The sequence below is a fragment of the Berghia stephanieae genome, chromosome 10, assembly GCF_034508935.2.
Source record: "Berghia stephanieae isolate SIO BIC M18660-M18661 chromosome 10, UCSD_Bste_1.3, whole genome shotgun sequence".
NCBI classification, from domain to species: domain Eukaryota; kingdom Metazoa; phylum Mollusca; class Gastropoda; order Nudibranchia; family Aeolidiidae; genus Berghia; species Berghia stephanieae.
The window spans coordinates 35,735,993-35,754,281 of NC_088369.1; the positions used below are offsets into that span (position 1 = coordinate 35,735,993).

General features: G+C 36.9%; 1 protein-coding gene across 1 annotated transcript; it reads left to right on the plus strand.

Moving 5' to 3' along the window:
- Window positions 1-14,536: 14,536 nt before the first annotated feature.
- Window positions 14,537-17,775, plus strand: LOC144980654 (metabotropic glutamate receptor 4-like). Its single transcript, XM_078928333.1, has 2 exons — window positions 14,537-16,678; window positions 17,692-17,775. Exons 1-2 carry the CDS (start codon window positions 14,537-14,539, stop codon window positions 17,773-17,775), a joined length of 2,226 nt encoding a protein of 741 aa, XP_078784459.1.
- Window positions 17,776-18,289: the final 514 nt, after the last annotated feature.

An 18,289-nucleotide genomic window follows, 5' to 3' on the forward strand; every position in this document is an offset into this window, starting at 1 on the left:
CATGCTGTGCTACAGACAGCATCAAAAATAAGCATGTTCTTTCTGTACTTTAAAAACATTAATCTTATTTTCTTTTTTTTTCCCCTTCATTCTTCGTGTTTGTTTGTTTTTTTGTTTTTTAACTCTTTTTTATTCGACGTTCAAAGGAATTCAATGAGTTCAACTAGAATTTCCATAAAATGACAGAAGCCTCCGTTGAAGGGATTCAACATGTTGGAATTATCTTTTCTTGGAAAATAACAGCGTTTGAGTGTTATTCTGTTATCAGTGAGGTTGTCAATGAAAATGATAATGAAAAAAAAAACACACACACGAAAGATCGACGCAGTAGGCAAAGAGATTTGAAATGGGATTAAATAGGCTGATGTCTGTCACGTCGCCCAGCAACGGCCCGCCATCTATCTACATATCTATCTATCTATCTCTAACTCTATCTCTCTCAATTTATCTCTTTGTTTGTGCGGCTATGTGATCTTGTGTTATGACATTCGCTTTCCCTAAAGGAAGGTCCTGGGTTCGAGCCTCGCCTCGGCGCAAAGAAAACTCGGTACTTTTTATTCTTCATGCTGGCTTGAACTTTTCACATGTCTTGTGTCAGAATATATAAAAGTCAACACATGATCATATTTATAATGTTTTTCTCCTCTGGATACACTTTTATGCTCGGCGGAGAAATATTTCATAAGGCGTCCGCCATTCTTCCGATAGTTTAGAGCCATTACTAAGTTACTATGCGTCACTACGAGGGAAGTGACGTCATGACTTTTGAAGACTATTTCGTATTTTGGTTTTGAGCAAAACCATGTCTAATGCTTTGAGCCTTGTTTGTCAGTTGATACACCATCTTAACTGTTAACTGCTACGCGAAGAATTTGGTTCGATTCTGACATTATTATTATTTGTCTTTATCGGGACCTTGTCCGCCGATTGACTTATTTGGCATAAAAGCTGTTCGCTGGCATAGTCGACCGACTTGGTAGCCTCACCGGCCTTGCAGAGGAATCTCCATTTTTGTCTCTTTGTGCGGCTATGTGGTCTAGTGGTATGACACTCGCTTTCGGATCGGAAGGTCCTGGGTTCGAGCCTCGCGCTTGGCGCATAGTTGAGTCCATGGAAAAGGCTCTTTACTTACATTCTCTCACCGTACTCGGGTGTAAAATGAGTACCTGGTCGTTAACAGCGTTGTCTTTGTCCGAAAAATTGTAATATCGCCTAAGAGGCGTCATGTCCCGTCCTACATGTTAAATGTTGCTATTGACCAGGGACCCCTTGTAAAGCGTTTTGAGCACATTAAGTGGGTATTGCGCTATATAAAGCTCAATTTTATTTTTATTTTTTAAGTCTCTGATGTTGTTGAAGACTGTGGATGGCTTTAAGCGGAAGTTGATATTTCGGAATAGTTTGGATTGTTTTAAAATTGATGTAATTTTTTTTTAAAATAGAAATTCCCTTTATTCATCCCATAGGGGAAATTTGTTTCTAGGGTTTATTCCAAGGGAAGATTGGAATATCCCAGGCGTAAGCCGCAGTGTAGCACCGCAATTTGAGCTAGGGCGAGGTGACTTGCTCAAGGCCACACAGTGCAGCGGCGGGTGATCGAACTCTGTACCTTTTGGGTACGAAGCAATGACCGTACCGCTGGCCACACAACTCCTACTGGACGGTTTTTTGCGTCGGTTTGCGAGAATCTCCATTGCAACAATGAGTCCAAGACAATTTAGATTATCAGACCTGGAAATGAGAGGAGCAACACGTCGATATCACTCTATAGATAGAATGCGCTGGGCCAAGGAGTTCACAACATTGCCATCCGGAAGTATAACGGACCAACACACAAACTCTGTGTAACCATGAACTTTTATAGTCTGGTTAATACAGTTTAGTGAGAACAACTCACAAACGCGGATGGCAAAAACAATAACAAACGCCTGAGTGACGTCATCTGCATACTATCTATAGATAGTTCGAACTTGACGTCACTCAGGTCTTTGTTATTGTTTTTTTTTTTTTTTGTTTTTTGTTTTTTTTGCCATCCGCGTTTATGAGTAGTTCTCACTAAATTAATTGTATTAACCAGACTATAAACGATCATGATTACACACAGTTTTGTGTGTTGGCCAGTTATAATTCCGGATGGCAATGTAGTGAACTTTTTAGCCAAGTGCATACTATCTATAAGTTATAGATAGTATGCAGATGACGTCACTCAGGCCTTTGTTATTGTTTTTGCCATCCGCGTTTGTGAGTTGTTCTCACTAAACTGTATTAACCAGACTATAAAAGTTCATGGTTACACAGAGTGTGTGTGTTGGTCCGTTATACTTCCGGATGGCAATGTTGTGAACTCCTTGGCCAAGCGCATTCTATCTATAGATAACTTCACTTTCAACACCGAAATGGGAGCGGTTAAAACCCGATTTGAGACGATGGGGTCACATTTACCAGTATGTTTAAGGGACATTAATCAATGGTTCATGGGTAATAGATTCAAGATAAATTATGTTTCTCTATCTGCTTTATTCTATGTCAAAACATGTTCTTCTTCTACATCTTCTTCCTCCTCCTCATTCCTCCTCCTCCTCCTCCTTCTCCTCTTCCTCCTCCTCCTCCTCCTCCTCCTCCTCATTCCCCTCCTCCTCCTCCTCCTCCTCCTCCTCCTCCTCCTCCTTCTTCTTCTTCTTCTTCTTCTTCTTCTTCTTCTTCTTCTTCTTCTTCTTCTTCTTCTTCTTCTTCTTTTTGTTCTTCTTCTTTTATTATTATTATTAATATTATTATTATTATTATTATTATTATTATTATTATTATTATTATTATTATTATTATTATTGTGCGGCTATGTGGTCTAGTGGTATGACACTCGCTTTCGGATCGGAAGGTCCTGGGTTCGAGCCTCGCGCTCGGTTCATAGTTGAGTTCTTGGAAAAGACTCTTTACTCACATTCTCTCACCTTACTCATGTGTATAATGAGTACCTGGCCGTTAACAGCGTTGTATTTGTCCGAAAAATTGTAATATCGCCTAACAGGCGGCATGCCCCGTCCTACATGTTAAATGTTGCTGTGACAAGGGACCCCTTGTAAAGCGCGTTGAGCACATTTAGTGGATATTGCGCTATATAAAGCTCAATTTTTATTATTATTATTATTATTATTATTATTATTATTATTATTATTATTATTATTATTATTATTATTATCGTCACTATTATTATTATTATTATCACTATTATTTTTAGTTGTTTCTTCTCTCATTATCATTATTAGCATCACCATCATTATCACGATTATCAACAACATCAACATCACCGTCACCTTTATCTCTATATCAATATCCTGCTTCTTGATACTCTTCACAGATTCTATCTGTATTTTATCTCTTTTCCTCACTGCAAAACAAAACACTTCACTTACGTCATAACAAAGCTTGATAAAAAAATAAGATTCATTGGGTCACTGTGGTATTTTGTCAGAATTAACTAAATGAAAAACAAAAGTAAATTTAAAAGTCAAATTGATTAGAATTATGACATTAGCTTATAAGAAGTTGAAAACAAAACAAAACAAAACAAAAAAAAAAAAAAAAAAAAAAAAAAAAAAAAAAAATGTGACCCAACATCTCAAAACGGTATTATGTCGGGATGGACCAGATGCTAAAAAGTTCAATTATAGTTAAACTGGTGTTTAGCACTCTAAAATAGGATATTCATTCTCCTCTATAAAGCATTGAAACTCAACTCAAGTCTGATATTTCTGAATACAAATTCAATTTTTAGCAACTTAATTATCTCGACTTAATACCGTTTTGAGACGATGGGTCACAAATCTAATTCGCTCAGTTTAAGCGAGACTAAAATTGAAATATGGAGACATGAAACTTAAGGTTCCCCCTTTCGTATGTGGGTGCTCCATGTCAAGTTGGTGAACATGGCATTTGTGTATAGATAGAATGAAATCGACGTCAATCGGGTCTTCGTTATTGTTTTTTGCCATCCACGTTTATGAGTAATTCTCACTAAACTGTATTATCCAGACTATAAAAGTGCATGGTTACACAGAGTTTTGTGTGTTGGTTCGTTTTACTTCCGGATGGCAATGTTGTGAGCGGCTTAGCTAAGCGCATACTATCTATTGATGGTATGTGTTTAAATATAATACACACCATTTCTTCCCGCTTTTTCAATCGTACAAATAACAGAACAGTTTATAACTGAGAGAATTTAGTGAGAAAAATCACTTCTTCGTGGTCGTATTCACATTTACGAATTTCACAATATACACACACGCGCACACACACACAAACACACACACACACACACACACACAAACTCACACACTATTATTCATAATACAATTTTTCTAATCTTTATCTCACACCAGTGCCTGCTCCCTAATCAGTCAACAATTATTGAAGTGATACCTTATCTCAGGCTGGCTAATGTTGTGAGTGTTTTATCTAAACGTATATCACTGTTATTCGTCCTTTTCATACAAACACACACATAAACACACACACACACACACACAAACTCACACGCATATTATTCAAGCTGTGATGATAATTTCATTATTTGATATTTTTCCACTCTTCCAAGACCCTGTCAAATTCTTTATTGCTTTTAGTTTCTATCAACTCCTGAGGGAGTTCATTCCATAAACGAACGGCAGAGGGAAAGAAAGAGTGTAGGCGGGTGTCTGTTCTTGATGTTTGAATGGGAGCGATCTATATTCATGTTTTCGTCCAACCGAGTCATCAATCACGTGATTTGTTGCTGTCCAACGATTGGACATTTCTGAACAAGTGTAAACACGCTGCTTTGTTTATGACCCATGTGTCAAGCTAAACACAATGACCAATCGTGATGTTAGATAGTTCAAAATCTGTGAACACTTTTCACTATGTGGGTAGGTCACTTTGAGCACATTTTGCAATGTGACCAATGACCTCAAGCACATGGAAAGTTAATATAGATCATGCCCATTAAGAGTTGTTGTCGTGTCCTCTTGTTAGTCTGTTTTTTGTTGTTTTCTTTTTTTTTTTTTTTTTTTTTTTTGGGGGGGGGGGGTGGGTTTTTGGGGGGGTTTAATGTCGTTGGGGAGTTTAAAGCTGGTGTTGCCTGTATTAATTTTTTGGAAGGTACATATCATATTTCTTTCGCGACGATGTTACATTTTTTCCAGACCTAAGCTTTCTGCGAATTTTGTTACGCTATTTTTGTTGTGTGGGTTTTTATTAGTTATTCTCCTTGCAGAACTCTATTTTGTACCATTTATAATATAATGATTATTTATAGTATAATATATTACAATAAAATTTTAGTATGTATAGTATAATATAATATTACAATTTGCAAGAAAGTCAAAGGATCGAATTTACGAGGTCATTCCAAGAGGTCAATAAGTTACCAATTTCGGTTAGAAATCGTATTATAACACCTTACCTTCATATCTAAGAAAATGTAACCATTTAACTTCGTACTCTGGAAAAAAAAACATGTATTTAAAAATTTGGCCAGAAAACTCGTTCTTCAAATATCAATCGATTTAAATGACCCTCACTTGACAAAAATTCTGAAACTTGGGGCTTCGCGAAGTTCCATGTTTATGAGCTTTTCCCAAGATGGGGGTCATTTAAATCGATCGATATAATTTGAAGGACGAGTTTTCTGTCTAAAATTTTAAATACGAGTTTTTCGATAGTACGACAGTTGCCTGGCTAAGAATGCAAATGGTACAATTGAATTCAATAGTCTGATGTCAGGTCGCCCAGCAACGGCGGCCATCGTGGTTCTAAACAAAGAAAATCTGTATTTTTTATTCTTCATGCTGTCTAGAACTTTTCATACGACTTGTGATCAGAATGTGTAAAAGTCAAAACATGATCAGATTTATTGTATTTTTTTTTCCACTGGATACGCTTTTATGCTCAACGGAGAAATATTTCATAAGGGCGTCCGCCATTGTTCCGATAATTTAGAGCCAGTTACTAAATTACCATGCGTCATTACGAGGGAAGTGACGTTATGACTGTTGAAGCATATTGAATGGAGTATCTATTGATAGAATGAAGTCGACATCACTCAGGTCTTTGTTATTGTTTGTTTTTTTTTTTTGTTTTTTTGCAATCCGCGTTTATGAGTGAGTATTCTCACTAAACTGTATTAACCAGACTATAAACGTTCAAGATTACACATAGTTTTGTGTGTTGGTCCGTTATATTATTTCCGGATGGCAATGCTGTGAGCTTCTTAGCCAAGCGCATACTATCTATAACACAATGAATTATTTGTTTGCCCACCATATTATCAATCTGTCATCCTATCACTAGTTATCTTGTCCGTATTTTAAGAGAGGCAGCAGATCCAAATACCAAACACACAGTCAAACTATGTGTGCAACAACTGCGGTAGAGACTGCCATGCAAGGATTGGTCTGCTGAGTCACACCCGTCGTTGCTCTCAACAAGACTGATGAGACTAAAGCCATACAGGGCGCAAACCATCGTCTCTTGAGACGGAAAGATGCCTACTACTACTACTATTTTAATAAGAACAAAGATGAAAGGGGTGGTATAATAATAGTTGTTCAAGGTCCCGATAAATCAGTTGGTATAACACTCACTTCTCACGCAAAGAGAAGTCGAGATATTTTCTTGACTGCAATAGGATTCAATAATCTGATGTCACGCCCGCCCAGCAACGAGCAGCTTGGTTCTAAACAAAGAAAATAGGTACTTTTTATTCTTCATGCTGAATTCATTGTTTTGAACCACGATGCTGGCCGTTGCTGGGCGAAGTGACATCAGATTATTGAATCCAATTAATACGTCCGATTGGGACTCCCATCGATCGTACAAAATGGCGAATTGTACACAGACGTATTATGTTAAGCCAATCGTCAATCATGGAGGGATTCACTAAGCTGATATTCACAATCCTCTGGATTTCTGTATCTAATCCACAGCACGAAAGGTCTCCGCTAATGTGTTCAATCAAGTTTAAGGACAGATTCGGCGGCAAGAGTGACTCGCCGTATCAAAACGGTTTTAGGGAGAGATGTAGGGAGAGAGAGTGAGAGAGAGAGAGTGAGGGAGAGAGTGAGAGAGAGAGAGGGAGTGAACGAGTGAGAGAGAGAGAGGTAAGAGGAGAGATTGAGTGAGAGTGAGTGAGTGAGTGAGAGAGAGAGAGCGAGTGAGTGAGAGAGAAAGAATGAGTGAGTGAGAGAGTGAGAATGAGTGAATGAGTGAGAGAGTGAGAATGAGTGAGTGAGTGAGAGAGAGTGAATGAGTGAGTGAGAGAGTAAGTGAGAGAGGGAGAGAGATAGTGGGTGTGGGGGGGGAGAGAGAGTTAGTGAGAGAGAGAGGGAGAGAGAGGGAGAGAGAGGGAGAGAGAGTGAAAGCGGGAGAGAGAGTGAGAATGAGTGAGAGGGAGGGAGAGAGAGTGAGAGAGAAAGTGAGAGAGAGAGAGTGAGAGAAAGAGGGAGAGTGAGATAGAATCTATAAGTGTGCTTTGTGTGTGTGTGTGCGTGTGTGTGTGTGTGTGTGTTTGTGTGTGTTCCTTTAATTTAAACTTTTTATTATAATTTTTGATGGTCGGTTTATTTGTTTCATTGCTCTCAAACCGGTATTACGTTGAATTGAAGGGAGATAAACGACAATAATAAATACATCCTGGTCGTCACTACTCTGAGTTGCATACCTTTTGCCATGAATCAATTTCTTTACAATAACAACAGAAGGGGAATAATTTATGACAAACCTCTCAAAACGGTATTACGTTGGGCTGATTTAGACGCCAAAATAAAATAATTAATAAGGCAGAAAAATCTACAAAACATCAACACTCTTGAAGTCACCTTTTAAAAAAAGTTTGGAATGGGGTGCCGTGTCCAGAGAGAGAGAGAGTGAGAGAGAGAGAGAGAGAGAGAGAGAGAGAGAGAGAGAGAGAGAGAATAAGTAGGAGTGAAATATCTGTTCAATGTTACAGTTATCATTTAACGTTATAACAAATGTAACTAAATGACAAATTGCCATATTTATGGACAATAAAGATCTATTATTATTATTATTATTATTATTATTATTATTATTATTATTATTATTATTATTATTATTATTATTATTATTATTATTATTATTATTATCATCATCATCATTATTATTATTATTATTATTATTATTATTATTGTTATTATTATTACATTATTATTGTTATTATCATTATATTATTATTATTATTATTATTATTATTATTATTATTATTATTATATTATCATTATTATTATTATTATTATTATTATTATTATTATTATTATTATTATTATTATTATTATTATTATTATAGAAATTGGATTAAAAGGTTATGTGGTCTAGTGGCAGCATGACATTTGCTTTCGGATTGGAAGGTCCTGGGTTCGAGTATCGCTCTGTGCATAATTGAGCCCTTGGAAAAGGCTCTTTACTCACATTCTCTCACGCAGTACTCAGGTGTAAAATGAATACCTTGGCCGAAAAAAAATGTCATTTCGCCTACCAGGCGTCATGTCTCGTTCTACATGTTAAGTGTTGCTGTTGGTCAGGGACCCTTTTAAAGCGCTTTTGAGCACGTTTAGTGGATATTGCTCTATATAAATGCTCTAGTTCTCTTTTGTTTTTTAAACGCCTGCTCCATGGGTCTCGTGATTTTGAAGCACTTTTTTTCTCTCTGCTTTTTTTTCGCACTTTAAGAATCTTCACTCCTCTAACTGAATAAAACATAATCTAAAACAAAATTTCACATTTGCATCCATCTGGTTCAAACTGTTATCATGTCTTGATAAGCTTGATGCTAAAAAGTGCGGCTATGTGGTCTAGTGGTATGACACTCGCTTTCGGATCGGAAGGTCCTGGGTTCGAGCCTCGCGCTCGGCGCATAGTTGAGCCCTTGGAAAAGGTTCTTTACTCACATTCTCTCACGCCGTACTCAGGTGTAAAATGAGTACCTGGCCGTTAACAGCGTTGTCTCTGTCCGAAAAAAAATTGTAATATCGCCTAACAAGCGTTTTGTCCCGTACTACATGTTAAGTGTTGCTGTTGACCAGGGACCTCTTGTAAAGCGCTTTGAGCACATTTAGTGGATATTGCGCTATATAAAAGCTCAATTTAAAAAAAAATTGTTTGATATGAGCAGAAATGTGAGAGTTACGCCTTTGCCACTTATAAACTTGTAGAAGACGGGAATATAACACCTTAGCCAGTATAACTGTCGAAGGTATCTGTTAAGTAAAAAGGGAAGAAAAAAAAACGCTCTCTATCTCAACCCACCTTAAGTATTGCATCAACACACACAACATTGTGTAACCTTTAACGTTGTTAGTCTGATGATAGGGAAGAAAGAAAAAAAAAACAACTGGTTCCAGGGGCGTGGCTATATTGGTTGATTTGGTGCCTGGCACCGCATCCATCTTTTAAAAATGGATTACAGCATTTTTAAAAATAAAACTGAGAAATGGTATATTCCGCCTCTCACTTATTTTAGTATTTTCTTTAATTAAAAAAAAATTCTTTTGTATTTACAAATATAGCATGTTTTCAGTCATTTTCTTCAGAATCTGGCACCACCTTATACTGTAAGCATGCCACGCCACAGACTGGTTCCTATCTCAATGACAGTGTAAAACCACTCATCCGGGGGACTGAATGCATACCATCAGGTTTCAGAGTGATGGCATCTTATTTTCTATATAATATAATATGCCGGTTGTCAATAAAGATCATCCATCCTCGCTCTTATAATGTCTGCAATCCTAATAATCTGCCTTTAAATCCTGCTATGAGAATAGTTATGCAATCTTATGATTCATTATGTATCCTATTCATTATTTTTTTTCAAAAATAAAATTCCCTTTATTCATCCCCAAGGGGTAATTTGTCTTTAGGGTCTATTCCAGGGGAATACTGGAATAACCAGGCGTCAGCCGCAGTGCAGCGCCGCAAATTGAGCTAGGACTAGGTGACTTGCTCAAGGCCACACAACGCAGTGGCGGGTGATCGAACTCGTTACCTTTTGAGTACGAAGCAAAGACGGTACCGCTGAGCCACGCTGCCCCTTCGCCAAAAAAGTAGAAGGCGTTACGTCACAATATTTAGGTTTTCATTAAGTACCTAAAACTGAATAGGTTACATATTGAATCATAAGGTGGTATCACCAATAGGGGAGGTATGGGACAAATAATAACACTATCGCCGTCTAGTATTCTTCAATAACCCCCCCCCCCCCGCTCCCCCCCCCCTACTTTATTCTTGAGATATATATAGTTTTGATCTCATTACTTCATCTCATTCTCTCTCTCTCTCTCTCTCTCTCTCTCTCTCTCTCTCTCTCTCTCTCTCTCTCTCTCTCTCTCTCTTCCCTTGCGCACACAACACACACAAATACACACACACATTTTTACCTTTATTATTATGACAATCTGATATATATATATATATATATATATATGTGTGTGTGTGTGTGTGTGTGTGTGTGTGTGTGTGTGTGCATGTTTTAAATAATGTATTTATGTTTTCATTGGGGTTTGTTTTGTTTTTGTTTTTTTTTGTTTGTTTTTTTTGTTTGTTTTTTTTTGGGGGGGAGGGGGTTGGGGGGTTTTTTGGGGAGGGGGGGGGGGTTGTTGGATGAAGAAGTTTATAAAGCTGGTCTTTACAGTATTATTTATTACTTTTTACAGTCCACAACTTCTAGCAGCCTAGTATCACTTTGACTAATAATATTATTTAAAGAAAATACCATAGAAAATGCCTAGATCTCGCTTTCTAAATTAATCAAATTTACATATTTTCACTATTATTACTTTTCATTTATCAAATTGTCTGATGACAAGATGAATCGATAACATCGTCCTAATTTTCAGTATTTTACTACTGGATATTTAAATTTTTGTTCAGTATTTTTTCTTTTTAATGGAGCTATTATATAACGCAATATCCACAAAATGTGCTCAAAGCGCTTTGAAGGGGGTCCCTGGTCAAAGGTAACATTTAACAATTAGGACGGGACATGACGCCTGTTTGGCGACATTACAATGTTTCGAACAAAGACAACGCTGTTAACGGCCAGGTACTCATTTTCCACCTGAGTACACTGAGAGAATGTGAGTAAAGAGTCTTTTCCAAGGACTCAACTATGCTCCGAGCGAGGCTCGAACCTAGGACCTTTCGATCCGAAAGCGGGTATCATACCACTAGACCACATAGCCGCAGTTGAACAGTAATTACACCGTTGCTATGAAAACCCTGCTCGACGGGCATGTAAACAAATAACGTATTACTCATGAAAATTGCGGGGTTTTCATAAAACCACGACTATCGCACGGATCAACAGTTGTGAGCCGATGAAAGCAGTTATTTCTGTAAACAGCGTGCTTTACACTATTTACATCTCTATCAAGCTGTCTTTCACGTTGTTATTTAAAAGCTTTTAAGCAACATGTAAAAAAAATCCTCAATACTCACAATTAAAATGATAAGGCAAATACTGGATAACTTGTGTTTGCTTTCTGATTTTAGCACTTGTTAAATTTCCGCTATCATTCATTGCCGTTAAAATGTTCGAGCTGCTGAAAGCAATAGAAAAAAAATATATATAGGGACCATATTTTCCGCAAAGAAGACAAAACGCTCACAACATCATATATAAAACGTGCGAGATAATTTAAAGACGATGAGCGAGAAGCCAGAAATTGGATTTATAGATAGTTCGAAGTTGACGTCACTCAGGTCTTTGTTATTGTTTTTTTTTTTTTGCCATCCGCGATTATGAGAAATGCTCACTGAACTGTATTAACCTGACTATAGATAGTATGCGCTTGGCTAAGAAGCTCATAACATTGCCATTCGGAAGTATAACGGACCAACACAAAAAACTGTGTGTATCCGCGAACTTTTATAGTCAGGTTAATACAGTTCAGTAAGCACTGCTCATAAACGCGGATGGCAAAAAACAAAAACAAAGACCTGAGTGGCGTCATCTTCGAACTATCTATAAACGTTCATGGATATACACAGTTTTGTCTGTTGGTCCGTTTTACTTCCGGATGGAAATTTTATGAGCTTCTTAGCCAAGCGCATACTATCTATAGTTTGGAAAAGTAAAACGTGTGTAAAATATAACTAGAATATATAAAGTTGATATCTCTCTGATCTTTGTTATTGTTTGCAGACGGCCTGTTGGTTGATTAGTTCTCACGAATTGGATTCAATAGCCTGATATCACGTCCGCCCAGCAACGAGCAGCTTGGTTCTTAACAAAGAAAATCGGTACTTTTCATTCTTCATGCTGCCTGGTCAGAATGTACAAAAGTCAAAACATGATCAGATTTATAATGTTTTTCTCCTCTGGATACGCTTTTATGCTCGTTGGGGAAGTATTTCATAAGGGCGTCCACCATTGTTCCGATTGTTTAGAACCAGTTGCTAAGTTACTATGCGTCATTACGAGGGAAATGACGTCACGACTATTGAAGCCTTTTTCTTTCGCGTTATCGTATTTCAAAATGTTACAAATAGTTTTTTCTGTTGGTTCTATTGATGTGGATGGCAGAACAAGTAATTTAGCTTAACGAATACCATCAATATATTATCTATGTATGAACTCTAAACAAAAATTAATAATACCTAGCGTGATTATGCAGTACACAAGCTGTATATTATTATTATTATTTATTATTATTATTTTATTATTATTATTATTATTATTATTATTATTATTATTATTATTATCATTATTATTATTATTATCAGTATTATTATTATTGTTATTATTATTATTAATATTATTATTATTATTATTATTATTATTATTATTATTATTATTATTCATTATTATTATTATTATTATTATTATTATTATTATTATTATTATTATTATTATCATTATTATTACTACTACTACTATTATTATTATTATTATTATTATTATTATTATTATTTATCAGTATTATTATTATTATTATTATTGTTATTATTATTATTATTACTATTATTATTATTATTATTATTATTATTATTATTATTATCATTATTATTATTATTATCAGTATTATTATTATTATTGTTATTATTATTATGATGATGATGATTATTATTATTATTACTATTATTATTATTATTATTATTATTATTATTATTATTATTATTATTATTATTATCATTAGTATTATTATTATCAGTATTATTATTATTATTGTTATTATTATTATTAATATCATTATTACTATTATTATTATTATTATTATTATTATTATTATTATTATTATTATTATTATAACAATAATGTGGGCTTATATTTTAAGTGACATTACGAATTTTGATAACCGATGAAGCAGCGCATTAGGTGCTTATAGATTTTTGGACAAAGACATAAGTGTTAAAGTACAGGCGAATCTTCAAATTTTTACGCCCGTCTCGGACAGGACAAGCAGAAATTCCTTTCACAAAGTCATAACACCCGACCAACTGTTGAGCAAGACATCTCATACAGGTCGAACAAGACATGTCATCGCGAAATCCCACTGGTCACCTATCGATTACGCTACGTGTTCGCCATTCTTGAAATTATATGTTCGCTGGAAGGGGGAGGGGGCGCTTTGACTGTTTTAATGTGAAATATCACTGAATGTAAACTTTTTTAACACCAGAATTCATGTCAGTGTTGTACAGTGTAACCTTTCAAAGGAACCGTAGTTTTCAAATACAAGAGATGCATAATTAAGATGACATAAACATTTATTAATTTGACCTCTCCACTTTGAGTTCCTGGTTGTAAGCCAAACTCCTATTTGCCGCATGCCATGAAAAAGAATTCCGCGCTTCGCCTCTCTGTAGACATACTTGTAAATTTTCCTTTGTGATAATTATGCATGTTTAATCCATATTTTTTAATCAGTTTTTATCAATGTAGAATTCACAACGGTAAGCTACGCCTCTGGCTTTCAAATATTAAATTGTAAGAATTATTTATGTCAAGTGTGTACAAAATTTACATTTTGCTGTGTCATTTTGAACTCAAGATGGTAATAATAGTGAGTAGTGCACATGAATCTCGTGAAGTGGAAACTCCTGTGTATTGATAGTATGCACTTGGCAAAGGAGCTCACAACATTGCCATCCGGAAGTATAACGGATCAACACACAAAACTATGTGTAACCTTAAACGTTTAGTCTGGTTAATACAGTTTAGTGAAAATTACTCATAAACGCGGATGGCAAAAAACAAAGACCCGAGTGACGTCAACTTCGAACTATCTATACCGTATAGAAGAAAAATTCTAAAGTATGATACCGTAACCGTGTGCAAAAAAAATCGGCTAAATGTAACTAACAATTCGAGTGATCGAGCCAAATAGCATTAAAATCTATTAGAAGGTTGTGAAGATATCCACGTCAACGCGTGCACATACATAAATAAGCCTTGCTTTTATTTAAAGATATTATGGCCAATTTTTTTGTTTCTACGGCTGATGGAATTCGTTCCGTCAGCGTTTATTCGTTCTGTGTTAAACTAATGAGGAATTTACATCTTCTGTTTGGAGTGTTCTCTCCTCTCGTGTTGTTTGCTAATACTACGTCGGCATCAAACTATACAACTCAAAAACCATTTTATTTCATGCCAGGAATAAGTGATGAAACCCACAGTGTAATTGGTGATATAAACATTGGTGCATTCGTTGACTTTAGAAGTTCAAATATCATTGGAGGTGACACGTGTGCTGAGCTTGAAAATTCTCTAGGAAATATGATCCACGCTGAAGCAATAGCATCTGCTGTAGATTTTGTAAACAATAACAAGTCACTCCTTCCTAATCTTACTTTAGGTTTCATTATGCGTGACATGTGTTCAAGTACCAAAATAGCTCTTGCACAATCTCTCTATTTTCTACCTCACACTGGAGGAGTGAGTAATGGTGGCGTGATTAAAAATTCTCGGCAGAAACGCCATAACGTCATCGCAGTTTTATCGCCGCCTTATAGTGATAATATTATGATTCGTTCTATAGCCAAACTATACGAAACGGCTCACATTCCTCTTGTAGATTTTGATTCCCCGTCCGAGCTTTTCATCAAAGGTCAACATCCCTATTTTTTTAAAATTGTCCCTTCTGACGTAAAAATTGTTGATGCTGTGCTGCGGTTTATTCGTGATATGGAATGGTCATTTATATCCGTTGTGTACACCCCGGCGCCGTTCGCAGGGGTCGTAGATGATTTTCTGTATCGTGCAAACAAATACGGAATTTGCATCGCTTCAAAACAAAGAATAGCCCATTTTATGCCAGATTATGGTGAAATAATTTCAAATCTGTTAGTTGATAACACAGCAAGAGTGATCGTTGCATTTGTCAGCAAATCAGAGTTTTATCAATTGTTGCAGGCCGCAGCCGATAAGAACGCTACTGGACACTTTGTTTGGCATTTTGTAGATATGTATAGATTGAATGGACATTTTGAATTCGATGTCATAAACAATACTCTGGCTGCTGGTTCATTTACATTCACTTTGTTTATGACTCCTGGTACAAAGCATGTAACAACTTTACGTGAACGACCTTTGATAAACTCCGATAATCCATGGCTGCGTGATATTTGGACTGATATCTTCCAGTGTCCAATCAATAAAAGATTTTGTGATGAAAAGCTCAAAGAATGGGATAACCTAGTCACCTCTCGTCCTTCTAACATAGCTCTGACATTTGATTTGGTTTTAACAATTGCCCACGCTGCTCACAATCTGTTGTTGGAGAGATGTCCTAATGCCCGCGGTGCCCAGGCCAGGGCTTGTATCACTGGAGAACTTCTTCGTGAATATTTGAAAAATGTCAGTTTTGAAGGATTCTCAGGAGAAATAAAATTCGACGAGAATAACCAAGTTCAGAGAATGTATTTTATTAATCAAATTATCCAGGAAAACCACACGCTTATCCGTGAAGATCCTATCGGATTATGTGAAACGTCAAACTGTTGGATAAATACAGAAGGAATATCATGGTCGCATCTAAACAGGGAACCACGTATCGTGCCTTGGAACAATGCATCCTCTTCGATATTGATAGAAGTACCAGAATCAGTTTGCAGTCGGCCATGTTTGATATCTGAATACAAAATAGAAAAGGAACTGCATTGTTGCTGGGAATGTCGAAGGTGTAGAAAAAACGAGCGTATCTCAGCCGGAAACACGAGTTGTGAGGAATGTCCTGAATTTGAATGGCCTGACGAGTCTACAGGCTACAGAAATTGTTCACCAATACCCTTAACCTATCCGAAACCTTCTGACAATCTGTCAATCATACTTATCTGTCTCGCCATTTTTGTTCTAATAATCACCATCATCACCTTTACTGGGTACATTTTATACCACAACGAGAGAGTCGTCAAAGCTGGAAGTAGAGAGCTCAGCTTTCTAAAGTTATTTGCTATTTTTGTTGGTTACCTCACAACGTTATTATTACAGACAAAACCTACAGATGAGACGTGCGGCGCTATCTACGTCATGTTTTCTATGACTTTCACTTGCCTACACGCATCTCTGCTAATCAAAACTATAAGAATTTATCGCATTTTTAAGAGCGGTACACAAAATAACAGACGGCCTCGTTTTATAAGCCCACGATCACAGCTCATCATTGCAGGATTTCTCGTCTCTATTCAGGTGAGTTTTTTTCATTATAGATAGAATGGAGTTGACGTCATTGGGGTCTTTGATATTGTCTTTTGCCATCCACGTTTATGAATAATTCTCACTTAACTGTATTATCCAGACTATAAAAATTCATGTTTACACAGAATTTTGTGTGTTGGTCCGTTATACTTCCGGATGGCAATGTTGTGAGCTTCTTAGCCAAGCGCTTATTATCTATAGATAGAACAAAGTTGACGTCACTCAGGCCTTTATTATTGTATTTTGCCATCCATGTTTGTGAGTAATTCTCACTATCTATGAACTTGTGAATGTTTGTTGCTGTTTCATCTGGGAGGCAGGTGTTGTGAGCGTTTTACTTATTCTCATCCCATCAATAGAATGAATGAAGAAGACGTTACTTGGCTCTTTGTTATTGTTATAGACTGTCAAATGGAAACAAAAGTGCAATGTCAACAAACTGGTTCCAATCTCATTGAAAGAGTAAAACCACTCTTCAGAAGGACTGGATACATTCTAGTGTAATGTATCTTCTGGTTTCAGAGTGATGGCATCTTGTTTTCTACTCTAAATGTGCGGAGATCATCATTAAAGACCATCCGTAATGCCAATAATCTACCTATATATATATATATATATATATATATATATATATCATGCTACTAAAATAGTTATGCCATCATATGCACACCCAATGGAACACGTACCTTGTCGTTGATGGGGGTGCTTGAGGCATATCGAAGGCAAAGAAATAATTCCGCCCCTACAAGAGCATCATGATAAAGCCCAGAAACGAAACTCCATGGCAAGGCGTCGGTCGTCTAGCCAAATACTACCGCGAGAAATAAGCGAGCGTCCCAACATATCTTTAGCTGGAAATTGCGATGTCGGGGTCAGCGATCAGACGCACATATCGTCCCTCCACATCCAGAGTCAGAGTGTGGTCAAAACTGAGCTTTAATCAAAGCTACTGGGCGTCCATAGCGTTGACATTCTCCAACTACATAAGACCCTTCTTTACTCAGGAGCGCAATCTTATCGATTCCAAATCTCAGGCTTACGTGGCCAGCGAGAGGACACTTCAATGCTCAAAGGAGGTGTTAGGCTGACAGTTATAAACCCATAGCACTTCTGAGCTGCCTACACAAACTTTTGGAGCGTGCACTACTGAACCGATGGAGGCCGGTCCTAGAGCTGCCCAGCCACCCAAGCAGGCGGGCTTCAGGAATGGGGGGGAGTGCACCACGGAGCAGGCCATTGCCCTTACAGAGCACATTGATGAAGGGTACGAAAGGAAACAGCAAATTGGTGCTGTATTTGTAGACCTATCAGCGACGTACGATACGGTCTGATGCGAAGGGGTAATGCTCAAACTTGCAAAAATCATAAGATGCAAAAAGGCCTTAAAGTTGTTCTCTTCAATCTTAGGGGTAAGACAATTCTACGTCGCCCTTGGAGACACCACGAGCAAAGTCAGGAAACTGAAGAATGGGGTCCCTCAGGGATCTGTTCTGGCGCCAATATTGTTTAATGTCTACATTGGCGACATGCCGAACATTTCTTCCCTAATGCTTGGATACGCAGACGACTGGGCACTCATTGCTCAAAGTAAAATAACGACCC

Coding starts and splice junctions, on each gene's coding strand:
- LOC144980654 (XM_078928333.1), top strand. CDS start 14,537: ATGAGGAATTTACATCTTCTGTTTGGAGTGTTCTCTCCTCTCGTGTTG. Junction 16,679..17,691: donor GATTTCTCGTCTCTATTCAG/GTGAGTTTTTTT, acceptor TTCTTTACTCAG/GAGCGCAATCTTATCGATTC.